A 17,675-nucleotide genomic window follows, 5' to 3' on the forward strand; every position below is an offset into this window, starting at 1 on the left:
GTTAGTTATCATTGAGTTATCATTACAGCATGGTTAGTTATCATTGAGTTTTCACTACAGCATGGTCAGTTATCATTAAGTTATCATTACAGCATGGTTAGTTATCATTGAGTTATCATTACAGCATGGTTATTTATCATTGAGTTATCATTCCAGCATGGTTAGTTATCATTGAGTTATCACTACAGCATGGTTAGTTATCATTGAGTTATCATTACAGCATGGTCAGTTATCATTGAGTTATCATTACAGCATGGTTAGTTATCATTGAGTTATCATTACAGCTTGGTTATTTATCATTGAGTTATCATTACAGCATGGTCAGTTATCATTGAGTTATCATTACAGCATGGTTAGTTGTCAGTGAGTTATCATTACAGCTTGGTTATTTATCATTGAGTTATCATTACAGCATGGTTAGTTGTCAGTGAGTTATCATTACAGCATGGTTAGTTATCATTGAGTTATCATTACAGCATGGTTAGTTGTCAGTGAGTTTTCATTTCAGTATGGTTAGTTGTCAGTGAGTTATCATTACAGCATGGTTAGTTGTCAGTGAGTTATCATTACAGCATTGTCAGTTGTCAGTGAGTTATCATTACAGCATGGTTAGTTGTCACTGAGTTATCATTACAGCAAGGTTAGTTATCAGTGAGTTAGGATGTGTTTGGACAGCCCTGTAAAAAATCTGTTTAATTAAATGCCTGGTTTTTGTGGAAGTTTAAAATGAGGCTTGGGTAGACTAAAATGAGGCAGTGTGTCTGACTCGTAGGTTTTCAACCAACAACTGATGGTTTTTTTAGTAAAAGGAAAAAAAACCCACTGCACCACACATTCCACATTGAAATAGTATAGGAGAAAACTGAATTATGAACAAGTGGTAATATAAGGGTTAATTTAAAACATGGTATTATTTTAACCACATAGTTTTGAAAGAATTACTTTGAATTTAAAACATGGTATTATTTTAACCACATAGTTTGGAAAAAATTACTTTGATATCCCTACAGGGTATTGAGGGTAAATACATCCTGGCCCGAGCCCTAACAGAGCGCTACGCCCCGAAAGAGTTTATGCTGGACCAGAGTCTGGGTATGTACATTTATGTACTGTAGTTAGGGCCATTTCTTTTGTATTTTAATGTGGGGCTGTTTTATGCCAGTGGGCATAACATCACACTTGGCAAAACAATTGTGCCTCTCTTTAAGGAACATATAACATGTATTTGGGTAGATGTAAAATCCACAATGATATGTTTATGCAATTACATTGTACATGTATTTATGTTGATGCTCTAATCATCTTTCATATCAGCTGCTTTAATACAATCAGAGTGAGTCTCATGTCATCTTTTTGCATCGTAGATCCCTCCCTACAGGACCTGGTGCGGCGGATCCTCCCCCTCTGTTGTAACTACTCCACAGTTGTCCGATTTATTGAAGGTAAGATGTGTATTTTACAAGGGCAGGTTTCCTTAAATGTGTTGTGTTTTGCCCTGAAAATAAGATTAATTGCTTAAAGCTGCTTGGTCCGATTTTATATCAAATTTTATGCACGCTTTTAGACGATGGTTATGCTAAGTATATGTATAATAATAGACATTGCAGTAGTTTTCCCAGTCAATTAAACCAAATTTCAATGAAGAAAAATATGTACAAAATTTGCTAACAAATCAAACGACATAAAAGGGTACCGCGTTATTTCGCCTCATGTTAAGTTTCACCCCAGACGATGAGACGGGTATGGTTGTATTACGACTTTGCCATCGCTTTGAATAAAGGTCGAAATGATCAGACAAGTTACAAATAAACATGTATACGTTTTTTTCGCTAATATTTCTGAAGTTTGCTTTCTTTCCAATCGATGCATAGCATCCGGGTTGAATGACCTCGATCATTAGGGGGACGAAACCAAACGGTTTCTTTTTCTAAACATTTCCGTGATGCATTTTGGTTTGTTTTTTCGTTTGCCCAAAAAGAAATTATTTTTATTTACTTTGAATATTTCTAACTTTGAAAGGAGACTGATTCTTCTGGTGTAAATAGGAGAAAGTCCATAACTTTCTAACATAAATGGTTTGTATGGAAAAAAATTTGAAACTGTAATAACAAATAAGATTAACCATTGGATGTACCTGAAATGTTTGGTTATTATTTGTTTCGCTATAAACTATTTAGTAAAAAAAATTTCATATACTGTGGAATCATTAGAATTCATGGTGGCTAAATTTCGTGAGTAGCTCTACCCCAAGAATTTACATTCTCCACAGAAAAAAGGAAGAATTAATCTTTCCTACTGAAACTGAAAACTGACGCATCCACGAAATTACTTCCCCACGCAAAAAATTCACAATCCTCAAAAATTGGGCACCACAAATTTAAATGATTACACAGTATTTTAGCGTTTAAATTTGAGTGGTTTCCTCTATCTTTATACATAGTTCGTTTCCTAAAGAAGATCAATAAGGTCTAAAAATGGCCACAACCATCACTCCATTCATTGATATATCTGAGTTTGTGACCACAACTTCACATTTCATATTGTAAATGTTTTATATTTGGCCTGTACGATATTTTGCGGAAATTTGTTTTTGAACAAGTTGGCGTAGATGTAAACTAGCGTATTCTTGAATGTGACTATTGTTATACATGTACATACATGCATGGCATTTAGCGATGTACTTGAATTAGCGGAAGTAGAATTCTGTTAAAAGTGCTAAATAGAATACACAGCCAAATGTAGTACGTTAACAGTATTGTCAATACCATGATTTGCAAAAACAGTTATTCAATTTCCCATCGATATTGATCAAACACATTACGGAGACTTGATGATATAAAATACTAGATAAGAATTTCTCCATAGAAAATGTTTTGTGGTAGTTATGATAAAATCTTTAAATCTTCAAATTGGCTTTTGTAGAGAAATCAGCATTTGAGTATGGACTAGTGAACCAGGCCCTAAGTGCTGCAATGAGAACTCTGATCAAAGTAAGGCTGTTCATGAATCACTGCAATGAGAACTCTGATTAAAGTAAGACTGTTCATGAATCACTGCAATGAGAACTCTGATTAAAGTAAGACTGTTCATGAATCACTGCAATGAGAACTCTGATTAAAGTAAGACTGTTCATGAAACACTGCAATGAGAACTCTGATTAAAGTAAGACTGCTCATGAATCACTGCAATGAGAACTCTGATTAAAGTAAGACTGTTCATGAATCACTGCAATGAGAACTCTGATCAAAGTAAGACTGCTCATGAATCACTGCAATGAGAACTCTGATTAAAGTAAGACTGCTCATGAATCACTGCAATGAGAACTCTGATCAAAGTAAGACTGCTCATGAATCACTGCAATGAGAACTCTGATTAAAGTAAGACTGTTCATGAATCACTGCAATGAGAACTCTGATTAAAGTAACGCTGTTCATGAATCACTGCAATGAGAACTCTGATTAAAGTAAGACTGCTCATGAATCACTGCAATGAGAACTGTGATTAAAGTAAGGCTGTTCATGAATCACTGCAACGAGAACTCTGATCAAGTAAGACTGTTCATGAATCACTGCAACGAGTTCTCTGATTAAAGTAAGACTGCTCATGAATCACTGCAATGAGAACTCTGATTAAAGTAAGGCTGTTCATGAATCAAACTAAAATTTCACTATGTATTATTGAACTGTTTATGAAAAAATATTAACTGCATTTGCTAAGAATTTGTCTGCAGTGATTGCAACCAATATGAAAGCGAGTAAAATACTGTTTTAACAGTAGATTCTCATCTTGATTTGCAAAAAGATCACAAAGATATTGTAAACCTACTTTTATTCGCGAGTGAGAAATTTCCGCGAGTTCGCGAGAGAATCGTCATTGCAAATGTTTCTCGTCCGAACCAGCCCTGTCGTATGGCTGCTATAACAACACAAGTCTTTTAAAGGCTTACTCGAGAAAATTAGTCATCGCGAACTAGTTTGTGTCCAGTAAATCGCGAAATAATGTCATTGCGAATAAAAGTTGGTTTACACTAGTGTCTAGATAATTGATATTAGGATAACTGAAGCTCCCTGTAGTGGGTTTTTTTCTGATTGAGGTTTTTTTTTTCACAGGATTACATGGTGTTGGTGGCTCAGCTGGAACACCAGTACAGACTAGTAAGTACTGGTACTAAGTCTTCAAGTCTTGTACTAAGTCTAGTACTAAGTCTTGTAAGTCGTATCCTAGAGGGGTTAAAGAAATTGATTGCAAACAATGGTTGATGGAAAAGAAGAATTGAATGAAAAATGAATTCTTTTTCTCTCTCTCTCTCCCTCCATTTCCCTTTTTCTCCCCACCATCTAGAGCTACCGTATATCAGGTTTTTTCCATGTCATGTTTTCTCTGCGATTCAGAACCTAGAACGGTATATTATAAAATTTACGTGAATCAAATTTTCACTATTTCAGTGTCATAGTGAAAATATAATTCAAGATTGTTTAAACCTGTGAAGTAAGAGGGTAAAAGTATCTCAATTGCTGCTCTTTATAATGAAAAATTCGGACAATTAAGACCATTTACATGATTTCCTAATGTTAAATAATTACCGATAATTATTTTCAGAAACGCAACAGTCATAGATAAATAGATCATGTACTGTTACTTGTACATGTAGCTCAGGTATAATTAGACATCGGGTTACGCAAGAAAAGCGCCCGTTTCAATTTCTATTCAATGAATTATTATATAAACTACGGCGCTTGTCCCCCGATCCCGCAATTTCTACTCTAAACTTACTGAACACAGTTCATTGTACTTTTACATACCTGTTTACTTCATAAGGAAAGAGAGAACTATATTATAAGAACAAAACTTTGTATCAAATTTAGGCTGATATATTTTCTGTGATTCGGAAATCGTTGCGAACAAAGCGGAAATTGGATACACGCTGAAGAAACCTGATATACAGTATTAAGTACATTCTTTCATAACAGTAGCTAATAGAAAGTGAATATAAATTTATTTATTTCTCTCCCACTCTTTCCTATTTTTCTCTATCCACTTTAAGGTATTGTGACGTACTTGTTTTCATCATATTGATTTAATTTTAATGCTACATGTATATGCATATTTTGCTGGTATATTTTTGCTTGATTTTACTAAAGACATCTTTTTTAATAAATATAACATTTTCTTTACAGGGAAATCTGAGTCTCCAGAAAATGTGGTTTTACATACAGCCCACCATGAAAACTTTAGACATTCTGGCATCAGTTTCCAATTCTGTAAACAAGGTTGGAGGAGTGATTTGTTACCACACTACTCATTTTATATCTACCAATTCTGTTGAGTAGTAATGGATGAATGTTCCTTAGTGTACATAGTTTTGGTTAATGTATTTAACACATTTTACGCCAGTACTTAATTTCCTCAATTCAAATGTTTTTTAATAAATCGCAGGAACATAAAATCATGAATGCCAAATTTTTATCATAGTTTCATGTAGTTTATGTATGTCAAAAAAATAAAAGCGAGATTTTAAAATTTGAGAGAATTGCTTCTCGCGATTTTACAAAGATATTAAATCCTGGCATTTAATTAGGAATCTACAGTAATTGTAATTATGTTTTATTATCAATCTTGTATTGCGTTTCTGCGACAGATCTAGAAGACCTACTCATTGCTTTGTAACAGGCTTTTAGTTTTTTAAAATCTCCTTTTTTATTCCAGGGGGAATGTATTGGAGGATCTGTTCTCAGTCTTCTTCATGATAAAACAAGTGGATTAGTGGGGTAAGATTATAAGTGGATTAGTGGGGTAAGATTATAAGTGGAATAGTGGGGTAAGATGATAAGTGGATTAGTGGGGTAAGATGATAAGTGGATTAGTGGGGTAAGATGATAAGTGGATTAGTGGGGTAAGATGATAAGTGGGGTAAGATGATAAGAGGATTAGTGCGGTAAGATTATAAGTGGATTAGTGGGGTAAGTGGATAAGTGGAGTAAGATAATATGTGGATAAGTGGGGTAAGATAATTGGTGGGGTTATATAATAAGAGGATTAATTGAGTAAGATAATAAGTAAATAAGTGGAGTGAGATAATAACTTGATCGGTGAGTTATTATAAGAAGTGAATTATTAGAGTATTAAAGATTATTGTGGTAAGATAGTAAGAGAATAAGAGGAATAAGAGAATTCAATTCATAATAAGTGGGTTTGTTGGGTAAGATAATAAGTGGATTAGTGGAATATGTTAATTAGTGGATTAAGATGATATGTGTTTTTGTAAGGATTAGATTAGTGGGATGAAATTGTTATTAGATGATTGGGGACAATATGTAGCAAATTAATAGGGTAAAATAGTTTAACGAATAAATTGGATCAGTTAATTTATTTAGTAGATGAGTGGTATGAGTAGATGAGTTTATGAGTAGATAAAGAGGTAGGTTATACAGTGGATAAGTAGGGTCAGATAATAAGTGGATAAATGGGGTAAGGTAATAAGTTTTATTAAATTAAGGGGATTTGTGGAAATTAGTGGATTTATAGGATAATGAAAATGAGTTAAATATATTGTTTGGGAAGAGAAGAAATAGAAGCTAAAATCAAGAAATAAATTTTACATTTACAATTATAATACTGAAAACATACTGTTCTTATTAAACTGTTATATATTTGCAGGGATTCCAAAGGTCAAGATCTTTGTCTCTATCTCACTCAGGCGGTAAGTTAAAATTAGGGATAAATAGAATTTATCATAGACCCAAAGATTCAACAACATAGATGTTGTCCACTGTCAAGTAAATACAGCTGAGATTAAAAAATGGCATCATATAGAACATAAGCTAGATAGATTTTCCAAACTGAAAAGCCCAAAGAACGTAGGGACATACCTACAGTGTTTATACAGTGTCTTTTCTATTTAGGCTTGTGTTCCTTATTTTGAAATCTTGGAGAAGTGGATATATAAAGGAATCATATCTGATCCTTACTCTGAGGTAAGTTTTTAAAAAGCCTACTATGTTGAAAAAATATAAAAAACCAACTTTTATTCGTGTGTGATAAGTTTTTGCAAGGTTCGCGAGAGCCACATCGTAAATATTTCTTGCCGTGAACTACTCCTCAAATACCTCTGGTATAATATTTTCCAGATAATTTACTGTGGTTTACAAAAATTATGCGCTGGAAACCAGTTTATCTGTGGTAAATCATGAATGAAAGTAGTCGCAAATAAAAGTTGGTTTACAGTAACAGGTTTTATCTGGTCTGTCTTAATCTTGTTAAGTGTACATCCTGATGATAAGAGAACCTGTTTGTTTTTACAAGTTCCTAGTGGAGGAGAATGAAACAATCAACAAAGAGAAGCTACAGGAGGAATACAATGACGCGTACTGGGAGGGGCACTACACCATCTGTCGCGAACGCATCCCCGTGTTTCTGGAGCAGGTGGCCAATAAGGTCCTCAACACTGGGAAATATCTCAACGTTGTGAGGCTCTGTGGTAAGTCAGGAAATATCTTAACATAGTGAGGCTCTGTGGTAAGTCAAGAATTCTCTCAAAGTGTGAGGTTCTGTGGTAAGTCCAGAATTATCTCAAAGTGTGAGGCTCTGTGGTAAGTCAGGAATTATTTCAATGTGTGAGGTTCTGTGGTAAGTCAAGAATTATCTCAAAGTGTGAGGCTCTGTGGTAAGTCAGGAATTATCTTAATGTTGTGAGGCTCTGTGGTAAGTCAGGAATTATCTCAATGTTGTGAGGCTCTGTGGTAAGTTACGATTTATCTCAAAGTGTGAGGCTCTGTGGTAAGTCAAGAATTATCTCAAGGTTGTGAGACTCTGGTAAGTCAAGAATTATCTCAAAGTGTGAGGCTCTGTGGTAAGTCAAGAATTATCTCAAAGTGTGAGGCTCAGTGGTAAGTCAAGAATTATCTTAACATAGTGAGGCTCTGTTGTAAGTAAAGGATTATCTCAACATTATGAGGTTGTGTGGTAAGTCTAGAATTATCTCAAGATATTGAGGCTCTGTGGTAAGTCAAGAATTATCTCTATGTAGTACAGTTTTTACGCAACTCAATAATTATCTTAACAATGTTGGGATGTGTGGTAAGTCAAGAATTATCTTAATGTCGTGAGGCTGTGTGGTAAGTCAAGAATCATCTTTATAATGTCGTGAGGCTGTGTGGTAAGTCAAGAATCATCTTAATGTCGTTAGGCTGTGTGGTAAGTCAAGAATTATCTTAATGTCATGAGGCTCTGTGGTAAGTCAAGAATTATCTTAATGTAGTACAGTTTTTACGTGACATAATAATTATCTCAACAATGTGGGGATTTGTGGTAAGTCCAGAATTATCTTAATGTCATGAGGCTATGTGGTAAGTCAAGAATTATCTCAAAAGATGTATGTGATAGGTCAAGAATTACCAAGAAATAATGAGTCAAAGAAAAAAACATTCATAGGTTTTGGTCTTGATGTTGCAATCACTGAAATGTTTTGTAATAATTTGGTTGTCAGGTCGAGATGTGCAGTGCCCATGTGCCGAGGAGATAGTGTATACAGTCAAGGAACGAAAGTACTATGAACAGATAGAGAAGGCCTACGAGTACTCCAGTAAACTCCTGCTGGAGCTACTGGTGGAGGAGAAGGAACTCATGGCAAGAATCAGGTAAACTGGGTCCTTAAAAACGTGCATGACTGAGGTAAAACCTTGAATTCATTGCATTGCTATTGTGAAGAAGCTACACTAAAAGCACTTAGCAGATTTAAATAATATCCATCGGCATAGCTCCTTACATATGTTTGATAAAAACATTTTATATCCTTGTAAGGCAATGGTGGTCTCAATGTTTAGTCTGAGAATATTAGTTTACAAAAGTTTAATTCTTCAATCAAGGCATTCTTCATTTTTTTCCTTGGTTTTTACAGGTCTATCAAGCACTACTTCCTCTAAGACAAGGGAGACTTCATTATTTTCTTGTTCTTACAGGTCTATCAAACACTTCTTCCTCTTAGACAAGGGAGACTTCATTATTTTCTTGTTCTTACAGGTCTATCAAACACTACTTCCTCTTAGACAAGGGAGACTTCATTATTTTCTTGTTCTTACAGGTTTATCAAATACTACTTCCTCTTAGACAAGGGAGACTTCATTAGTTTCTTGTTTTTACAGGTCCATCAAACACTACTTCCTCTTAGACAAGGGAGACTTTATTAGTTTCTTGTTTTTACAGGTCCATCAAACACTACTTCCTCTTAGATTAGGGAGACTTCATTATTTTCTTGTTTTTACAGATCCATCAAACACTACTTCCTGTTAGACAAGGGAGACTTCATTGTTCAGTTTATGGATATGACGGAGGATGAGATGAGACAGGATATGGAGAATATAACCCCCACACGACTAGAGACCTTACTGGAGCTCGCCCTGAGAACCAGTACAGCTAACACTGACCAGTTTAAGGATGATCTAAGGTACAGGCAGTTCTTACTCCATACAAGTAGAGGTTATAAAGGAGATGAAGTATGCCCTGTAAGATGGGTCAAGTAAGAGAAAGAAGTGATTAATATTATTAAAATGAATTTTTTTTTGCAGAGTGGATCTACTGCCCTTTGATTTAATTACACAACTATTTAAAATCCTCTCTATAGAGACTAAGAAGGAGAAAGGTTAGATGAAGTCTATATTGATCTCTCTCTCTCTCTCTCTCTCTCTCTCTCTCTCTCTCTCTCTCTCTCTCTCTCTCTCTCAGTTAAGAATGATGTAGTGTTGTGATGATGAAAATTATCATGATTATTATTATCATGATGATGATGATGATGATGATTTTTTAGAGTACAAGGTGGATCCCACTGACCTTCACCTCTCGGGACTCGAGTCTTTTTCCTTTGACTATATGGTTAAGTGGCCGGTCTCCTTGGTCCTTAACAGAAAGGTATTGATCAGAACTGCTGCAAGTGTTATAGTTTGTATTCTTTCATTGCCTTATAAGAAATAATGTGGGGTTTTTTTTTTACAGCAGTTTACTGCATTTCATGAGAAACTTTTAGGGGAATATGAAGTGAAAAGAGAACTTTTAAAAAAATATATTACATGCACATTATGTGAAGTCGGTTTAATGTTAAAAGGTGCATTTGTCTAGATTTTTTATTGTTTAGCTTTTTCAAATTTCTTTAAATCAAAATTTTGGCATAAAATCCTAATTGAAAAAAAAGAATTAAGTGTTATGTAAATACACTTTCCTTTTTGAAGGAAATGTGAAAGAACAATTGGCTGTTTGGTAGGGGGGCCTATTTACATTTTGAATTATTATGATAACCAAATGCTATCCAGACCCATCCCTTAGACATAATTTTATACTGATAATTTTAAAACCTTTAATACGAAGTTGTTTAATTTTCAGGCCTTAATCAGATACCAGATGCTATTCAGACATCTGTTTTACTGCAAGCATGTGGAGAGACAGCTGTGTAGGTGAGTAGTACATGTAGTGATAGGATGTAGATGAGGAATCAGTGAGGTAGTACATGAAGTGATGGGATGTAGATGAGGAATCAGTGAGGTAGTACATGAAGTGATGGGATGTACATGAGGAATCAGTGAGGTAGTACATGTAGTGATGGGATGTAGATGAGGAATCAGAGAGGTAGTACATGAAGTGATGGGATGTAGATGAGGAATTAGAGAGGTAGTACATGAAGTGATGGGATGTAGATGAGGAATCAGTGAGGTAGTACATGAAGTGATGGGATGTAGATGAGGAATCAGTGAGGTAGTACATGAAGTGATGGGATGTAGATGAGGAATCAGAGAGGTAGTACATGAAGTGATGGGATGTAGATGAGGAATCAGTGAGGTAGTACATGAAGTGATGGGATGTAGATGAGGAATCAGAGAGGTAGTACATGAAGTGATGGGATGTAGATGAGGAATCAGTGAGGTAGTACATGAAGTGATGGGATGTAGATGAGGAATCAGTGAGGTAGTACATGAAGTGATGGGATGTAGATGAGGAATCAGTGAGGTAGTACATGAAGTGATGGGATGTAGATGAGGAATCAGTGAGGTAGTACATGAAGTGATGGGATGTAGATGAGGAATCAGTGAGGTAGTACATGAAGTGATGGGATGTAGATGAGGAATCAGTGAGGTAGTACATGAAGTGATGGGATGTAGATGAGGAATCAGTGAGGTAGTACATGAAGTGATGGGATGTAGATGAGGAATCAGTGAGGTGGTACATGTAGTGATGGGATGTAGTGGAGGAATCAGTGAGGTAGTACATGAAGTGATGGGATGTAGATGAGGAATCAGTGAGGTAGTACATGAAGTGATGGGATGTAGATGAGGAATCAGAGAGGTGGTACATGAAGTGATGGGATGTAGATGAGGAATCAGTGAGGTGGTACATGAAGTGATGGGATGTAGATGAGGAATCAGAGAGGTAGTACATGAAGTGATGGGATGTAGATGAGGAATCAGTGAGGTGGTACATGAAGTGATGGGATGTAGATGAGGAATCAGTGAGGTGGTACATGAAGTGATGGGATGTAGATGAGGAATCAGTGAGGTAGTACATGAAGTGATGGGATGTAGATGAGGAATCAGTGAGGTAGTACATGTAGTGATGGGATGTAGATGAGGAATCAGTGAGGTAGTACATGAAGTGATGGGATGTAGATGAGGAATCAGAGAGGTGGTACATGAAGTGATGGGATGTAGTGGAGGAATCAGTGAGGTAGTACATGAAGTGATGGGATGTAGATGAGGAATCAGTGAGGTAGTACATGAAGTGATGGGATGTAGATGAGGAATCAGAGAGGTAGTACATGAAGTGATGGGATGTAGATGAGGAATCAGTGAGGTGGTACATGAAGTGATGGGATGTAGATGAGGAATCAGTGAGGTAGTACATGAAGTGATGGGATGTAGATGAGGAATCAGTGAGGTGGTACATGAAGTGATGGGATGTAGATGAGGAATCAGTGAGGTAGTACATGTAGTGATGGGATGTAGATGAGGAATCAGAGAGGTGGTACATGAAGTGATGGGATGTAGATGAGGAATCAGTGAGGTAGTACATGAAGTGATGGGATGTAGATGAGGAATCAGTGAGGTGGTACATGAAGTGATGGGATGTAGATGAGGAATCAGAGAGGTGGTACATGAAGTGATGGGATGTAGATGAGGAATCAGTGAGGTAGTACATGAAGTGATGGGATGTAGATGAGGAATCAGTGAGGTGGTACATGAAGTGATGGGATGTAGATGAGGAATCAGTGAGGTGGTACATGAAGTGATGGGATGTAGATGAGGAATCAGTGAGGTGGTACATGAAGTGATGGGATGTAGATGAGGAATCAGTGAGGTAGTACATGAAGTGATGGGATGTAGATGAGGAATCGTGGAGGTGGAAATAAATGATGACATGTAATAAGAATAAAGGGAAGTCTGGCATTGGGTAATTATATTGGAAAATCTGGCATGGGATTATGATGTTGGGATATCTGGAATTGAATTATTATATTGGGAAATCTGGCTTGGGATTGTGATATTGGAAAATCTGGAATGGGATTATGATATTTGGAAATATGGCTTGGGATTAGGTATTGGGAAATCTGGAATGGGATAATGATATTGGGAAATCTGGCATAGGATAATGATATTGGGAAATCTGGAATTGGATGATATTGGGAAATCTGGCTTGGGATTGTGATATTGGAAAATCTGGCATGAGATTATAATATTTGGAAATCTGGAATGGGATTATGATATTGAGAAATCTGGAATGGGATAATGATATTGGGAAATCTGGAATGGGATAGTGATACTGGGAAATCTGGCATGGAGTTTGATTAGGAGAAGTCTGGTGTGGGATTCAGGTTTGGGGAAGTTTAGGTGAACAAATGATACTAAAAATGAAGGATCAGGACAAGGGGGTGTTTAGGGAAAAACTGTGACAGTTCTTAGAGATACCAAGTAGAGTGTTCTTGGGAACCAAAAAATACATAGGATCAGGGATTTAAAGTTAGCGGGATTACATTTCAGTCAATATTCATTTAACTGGTTTGAATTTTGGATGTCAGACTAAAGTATGGGTTTAATGTAGAACACATCAGGATTGGGAATTGGTTTTGTGGCAAGGACTAACACAGATTTTTACCACTTATTTCCATTAATCATATGTCTTTACACTTCAAATAAATATTAAACTAATAAAATTATTCGGTTTATAAATATAGTTAAGAAATTTCTGTTGGATGAGTAGGTATGATTATCTTCCCTTAGTTTTGTTTACGATTGCAATGGTGATAAGATATAAATTATGGATACTCTTTCCGTGCAGTGTGTGGATCGGTAACAAGGCCGCCAAAATGTACTCCCTCCACTCGTCCAAGTGGTACCTGGCCGCCTTCGCCCTGAGGCAGCGGATGCTGAACTTTGTCCAGAACTTTGAATACTACATGATGTTTGAAGTGGTGGAACAGAATTGGCTCATGTTTCAGACCAACATGGAAAATGTAAGTCTTCTGTACTGTAGATTCCTAATTAAACTCGAGGAATTTATTTCCGTGTAAAATCATGAGAAGCAACCTTCACAGATTTTAAAATCTCGACATTATTTTCAGAAAGTTGAAAACTATAAGAAATAAAAGGCAAAGTTCCACGCTCGCGATTTTATATTCTCGCGATTTGATACAAACCAGCGGGGTCGCGGAAATAAGAACTCGCGTACTCGTGTAATATAAGGAATTTACAGTAACTAATGGAGTTTATAATCAGGACTTCCTTTATACTGAAAAAACTCGCCTAAAAGCAAGTTTTGCCTATAAGTCGAACATGATTTTTGGCAGAATTTTTCAGATGTTAAAGATTTCATGCTTAAAAGCCAGTTTTAAATTTTTTTTTACATGTATGTGTCATTATCAGCTAAAAACAAATGGTGCAACCTTTTCAAGAACCACAAAGATTTTTCAAAGACTCAAAATAATTCAGATGTGTTGTCATAGATAATTTGAATGTTGAATGTTTTTTCACTCGTAGCTTTGCCTTCTACTAAATAAATTTTGTGTTATATCTGACAGGTTCCCATCTCTGTTATTTTTGTTCAGTTTTCAAACTGAACGTTATTTCTAACTGCTAGATTTATTATTTTCAACTCCTCAACTTTCAACTTTCTGCCTAGGTTTCCAATATTCCAGGTTTCGAGCTCTATGTTATTTCTAACTAGATCGCCATTATTTGCATTATATCTGAATAGGTTTTCTACTCGGTTATTTCCATTCAAATTGTTGTTATTTTTTTGGAAAATTTCCAACATTTTATTATTCCTGTTCAGTTTTCCAAAAGTGTTATTTCTGTTCAGGTTTCCATCAATGTGTTATAATTGTTCAGGTTTCCAACATTGTGTTATAATTGTTCAGGTTTCCAACATTGTGTTATAATTGTTCAGGTTTCCAACATTGTGTTATAATTGTTCAGGTTTCCAACATTGACGACGTGCTTACCTACCACTCAGACTTCCTGAACACCTGTATGAACGACTGCATGCTGACCGACCCAGACCTTCTCAGAATCGTCCACAAGTTAATGGTAGTCTGTGTCACCTTCTCCAACTTCATACAGGTATACCGATCATAAATGTACACGTACAGTCAAAATAACAATAACAAAGTCTAATCATGTAAGGCCATATGACTTCATACAGGTATACCGATGATAAAAAAAATAACAAAGAAATGTACATGTACAGTCAAAATAACAATAACAAAGTCTAATCATGTAAAGCCATATGACTTCATACAGGTATACCGATGATCAAAACAACAAAGAAATGTACATGTACAGTCAAAATAACAATAACAAACCTTATCATGTAAAGCCATATGATGAATTATCACACTTTACCAGAGATTGAGTCTTACTACTGCTGTGGAATCTGAGAATGTTCCGACGCGGGAGAGCTCTCTACAGGCCACCAGCAAGGAGCACCGGGAACAAGCCATGAAGGAGAAACTGAAGACCAAGGTAAGCCAGCCACACCCTCAAATTATATTAAGGTGCAACCACCCTCTGATAAGAGAGGTAACTCTCACTGGGAAAAATGACTGTTATTTCCTTTAAAAAAATTTAAATTACATGTAAAATAAATTTATTTCTATCAAAGTATGCAAAAAAAAGTTGTATGAATGTCTCCAAGTGCTTTATAGAGCAATATATAAACTTGAAGTCTTAATATCAAACATGAAGGGTTGTCAACCGGTAAGATTTGCAGATCAAAATGTTGCATGCAGTCAACAGAAGTCCAACTTATGTACATGAATAAAAAAATTCTCTACCATTAAGATAAAAGAATTTTCAGGCTACATCATAAAAAATATTTGAACATTTAATATAAAATTAAATAAATATTTTGGTATTTATCTGTGAGAAATGATTTTAATGTAAAGATAGTTTGGTTTGAATGACAATACTTCCTTTGTTAGATGTTTGTGTCTCACAAGCGGAATGTAAGTGACTCATTTGTATTAATATTCATTAATCATTATTTCTGTGTAATACACTATCCTACAGTCAAACATAGTTACAAGAAATTGTGATCTTCGTTTAAATCAATAATTTTTGATTTTGAGAAATTTTCTATTGTTAGGAAATGATTACATCAACTTAACTGCCAACAAATGTTCATGCATTTCTGGTATAAATGCACATTCATATTGGTTGTTTGTTATAACTGTGTTTCACTGTTCTCATTCATAGTCCTGTACAGCTTCTTCCTTTTATAAGATTCTGGTGACGATCAAACTTTCAGCTTCATAAAAGTCCTAAGCAAGATGAACAGATGCTGTTGGATCTCTTAACTCTGACGCAAATGCTATCAGAATTCTGAATTAGATTTCAAGGGTATAAAAAAAAAAATTTGAATCATGGATATATCAAATATGAATATCTAGACCTGGGTTATCAAGTCAGATATCATTCCTCATTCAGATATATTTCAGGTATCATTATTCAGATGTCATATCTCAGTCAAAGATATTTTAGATATTAAATAAAAGATTTTAAGATGTCGGACTTCAGTTATAGTTATTTCAGATACAAACATCAGATTTTCAGCTGGAAGACCTTAGTCACAGATATTTTAGATATCAAATATAAGATTTTGAGCTGGCAGACCTAAGTCCCAGATATTTTTTATAGTTATCAAACATCAGATTCTCAGATGTCAGACCCCAGTCACAGTTACTTTAGATATCAAATATAAGATTTTAAGATGTCAGATTTCAGTCACAGATATTTTATATATATCAAACATCAGGATCTCAGACCTCAGTCACAGTTATTTCAGATATGAAATATAACATTTTAAGCCGGCAGGTATTAGTCACATATATTTAAGATATCAAATGTTAGAATCTCAGATGTCAGACCTCAGTCACAGATAATTTAGATATCAGATATCAAACCTCAAATATCAAACATCGGAGTCTTGGATATCTTAGTTAACTTTGATTCCCTGGGTCTATCAGATACTAGCATGTAAATAAGTTTTTAGGTTTCTTGTAGCATGAATCTTCAATATTCTTCAACTGATATCCTACATTTAGATGATCCTTATTCTTCAAGTAATACCCTAAATTATCTTTATTCTTCAAGTGATATTCAAAGCTATCTTTATTCCTCAGCATTATTTTGGTGATTTGTTAAAATAAACCTTTGTAGTTGCTGATGTTAAAAATGTTAACATGATTTTAACAATTATAATACATATATTTGTTTTAATGGCATATAGAATTAGATAATGGAAATTTTGGCAACAAAGATTTGCATTTATTTGTTTGATAGAAAAATAAATAATGTTGTTTTTACCCCCAATAAAAATAATTGTGAAATAAACAATTTAAATATGATAGGATTGCTTAAAGATTGTATATTCATATTTCATACTCATTCACAATTCTTTCAACACATGTTTTGCTTTGGCAGGGAGGGGTCAGTGTATGGTAGTGTGGTGTGGTAGCGTGTGTCAGTGTATGGTGGTGTGGTGTGGTAGTGTGTGTCAGTGGAGGATGAGTTGAGGGGTCAGTGTATGGTGGTGTGGTGTGGTAGTGTGTGTCAGTGGAGGATGAGTTGAGGGGTCAGTGTATGGTGGTGTGGTGTGGTAGTGTGTGTCAGTGGAGGATGAGTTGAGGGGTCAGTGTATGGTAGTGTGGTGTGGTAGTGTGTGTCAGTTGAGGATGAGTTGAGGGGTCAGTGTATGGTGGTGTGGTGTGGTAGTGTGTGTCAGTTGAGGATGAGTTGAGGGGTCAGTGTATGGTAGTGTGGTGTGGTAGTGTGTGTCAATGGAGGATAAGTTGAGGGGTCAGTGTATGGTGGTGTGGTGTGGTAGTGTGTGTCAGTTGAGGATGAGTTGAGGGGTCAGTGTATGGTAGCTTGGTGTGGTAGTGTGTGTCAGTGGAGGATGAGTTGAGGGGTCAGTGTATGGTAGCATGGTGTGGTAGTGTGTGTCAGTTGAGGATGAGTTGAGGGGTCAGTGTATGGTGGTGTGGTGTGGTAGTGTGTGTCAGTTGAGGATGAGTTGAGGGGTCAGTGTATGGTAGCTTGGTGTGGTGGTGTGTGTCAGTGGAGGATGAGTTGAGGGGTCAGTGTATGGTAGCATGGTGTGGTAGTGTGTGTCAGTTGAGGATGAGTTGAGGGGTCAGTGTA

The 17,675-nt window shown here is 35.8% G+C and overlaps 1 protein-coding gene across 4 annotated transcripts in view; it reads left to right on the top strand.

The window, feature by feature from the left end:
- Positions 1 to 17,675, top strand: part of LOC105329987 (gamma-tubulin complex component 2) — a 34,758-nt gene that overhangs the window by 11,090 nt on the left and 5,993 nt on the right. For 2 of the 4 annotated variants that reach the window (XM_066070839.1, XM_066070837.1), the window contains 18 exons: positions 1,011 to 1,092; positions 1,365 to 1,442; positions 2,923 to 2,990; positions 4,110 to 4,154; positions 5,178 to 5,270; positions 5,707 to 5,768; positions 6,658 to 6,700; positions 6,903 to 6,974; positions 7,303 to 7,477; positions 8,486 to 8,636; positions 9,263 to 9,442; positions 9,564 to 9,637; positions 9,803 to 9,903; positions 10,372 to 10,442; positions 13,315 to 13,489; positions 14,451 to 14,594; positions 14,880 to 14,996; positions 15,455 to 15,478. In XM_066070839.1, the coding sequence (XP_065926911.1) occupies positions 1,011 to 1,092; positions 1,365 to 1,442; positions 2,923 to 2,990; positions 4,110 to 4,154; positions 5,178 to 5,270; positions 5,707 to 5,768; positions 6,658 to 6,700; positions 6,903 to 6,974; positions 7,303 to 7,477; positions 8,486 to 8,636; positions 9,263 to 9,442; positions 9,564 to 9,637; positions 9,803 to 9,903; positions 10,372 to 10,442; positions 13,315 to 13,489; positions 14,451 to 14,594; positions 14,880 to 14,996; positions 15,455 to 15,478 (1,755 nt within the window). The remainder of the gene's footprint in view (positions 1 to 1,010; positions 1,093 to 1,364; positions 1,443 to 2,922; positions 2,991 to 4,109; positions 4,155 to 5,177; positions 5,271 to 5,706; positions 5,769 to 6,657; positions 6,701 to 6,902; positions 6,975 to 7,302; positions 7,478 to 8,485; positions 8,637 to 9,262; positions 9,443 to 9,563; positions 9,638 to 9,802; positions 9,904 to 10,371; positions 10,443 to 13,314; positions 13,490 to 14,450; positions 14,595 to 14,879; positions 14,997 to 15,454; positions 15,479 to 17,675) is intronic. The other 2 variants (XM_066070840.1, XM_066070838.1) reach the window with 1 other exon arrangement.

This window comes from Magallana gigas, chromosome 9 (genome assembly GCF_963853765.1).
Source record: "Magallana gigas chromosome 9, xbMagGiga1.1, whole genome shotgun sequence".
Classification (NCBI taxonomy): domain Eukaryota; kingdom Metazoa; phylum Mollusca; class Bivalvia; order Ostreida; family Ostreidae; genus Magallana; species Magallana gigas.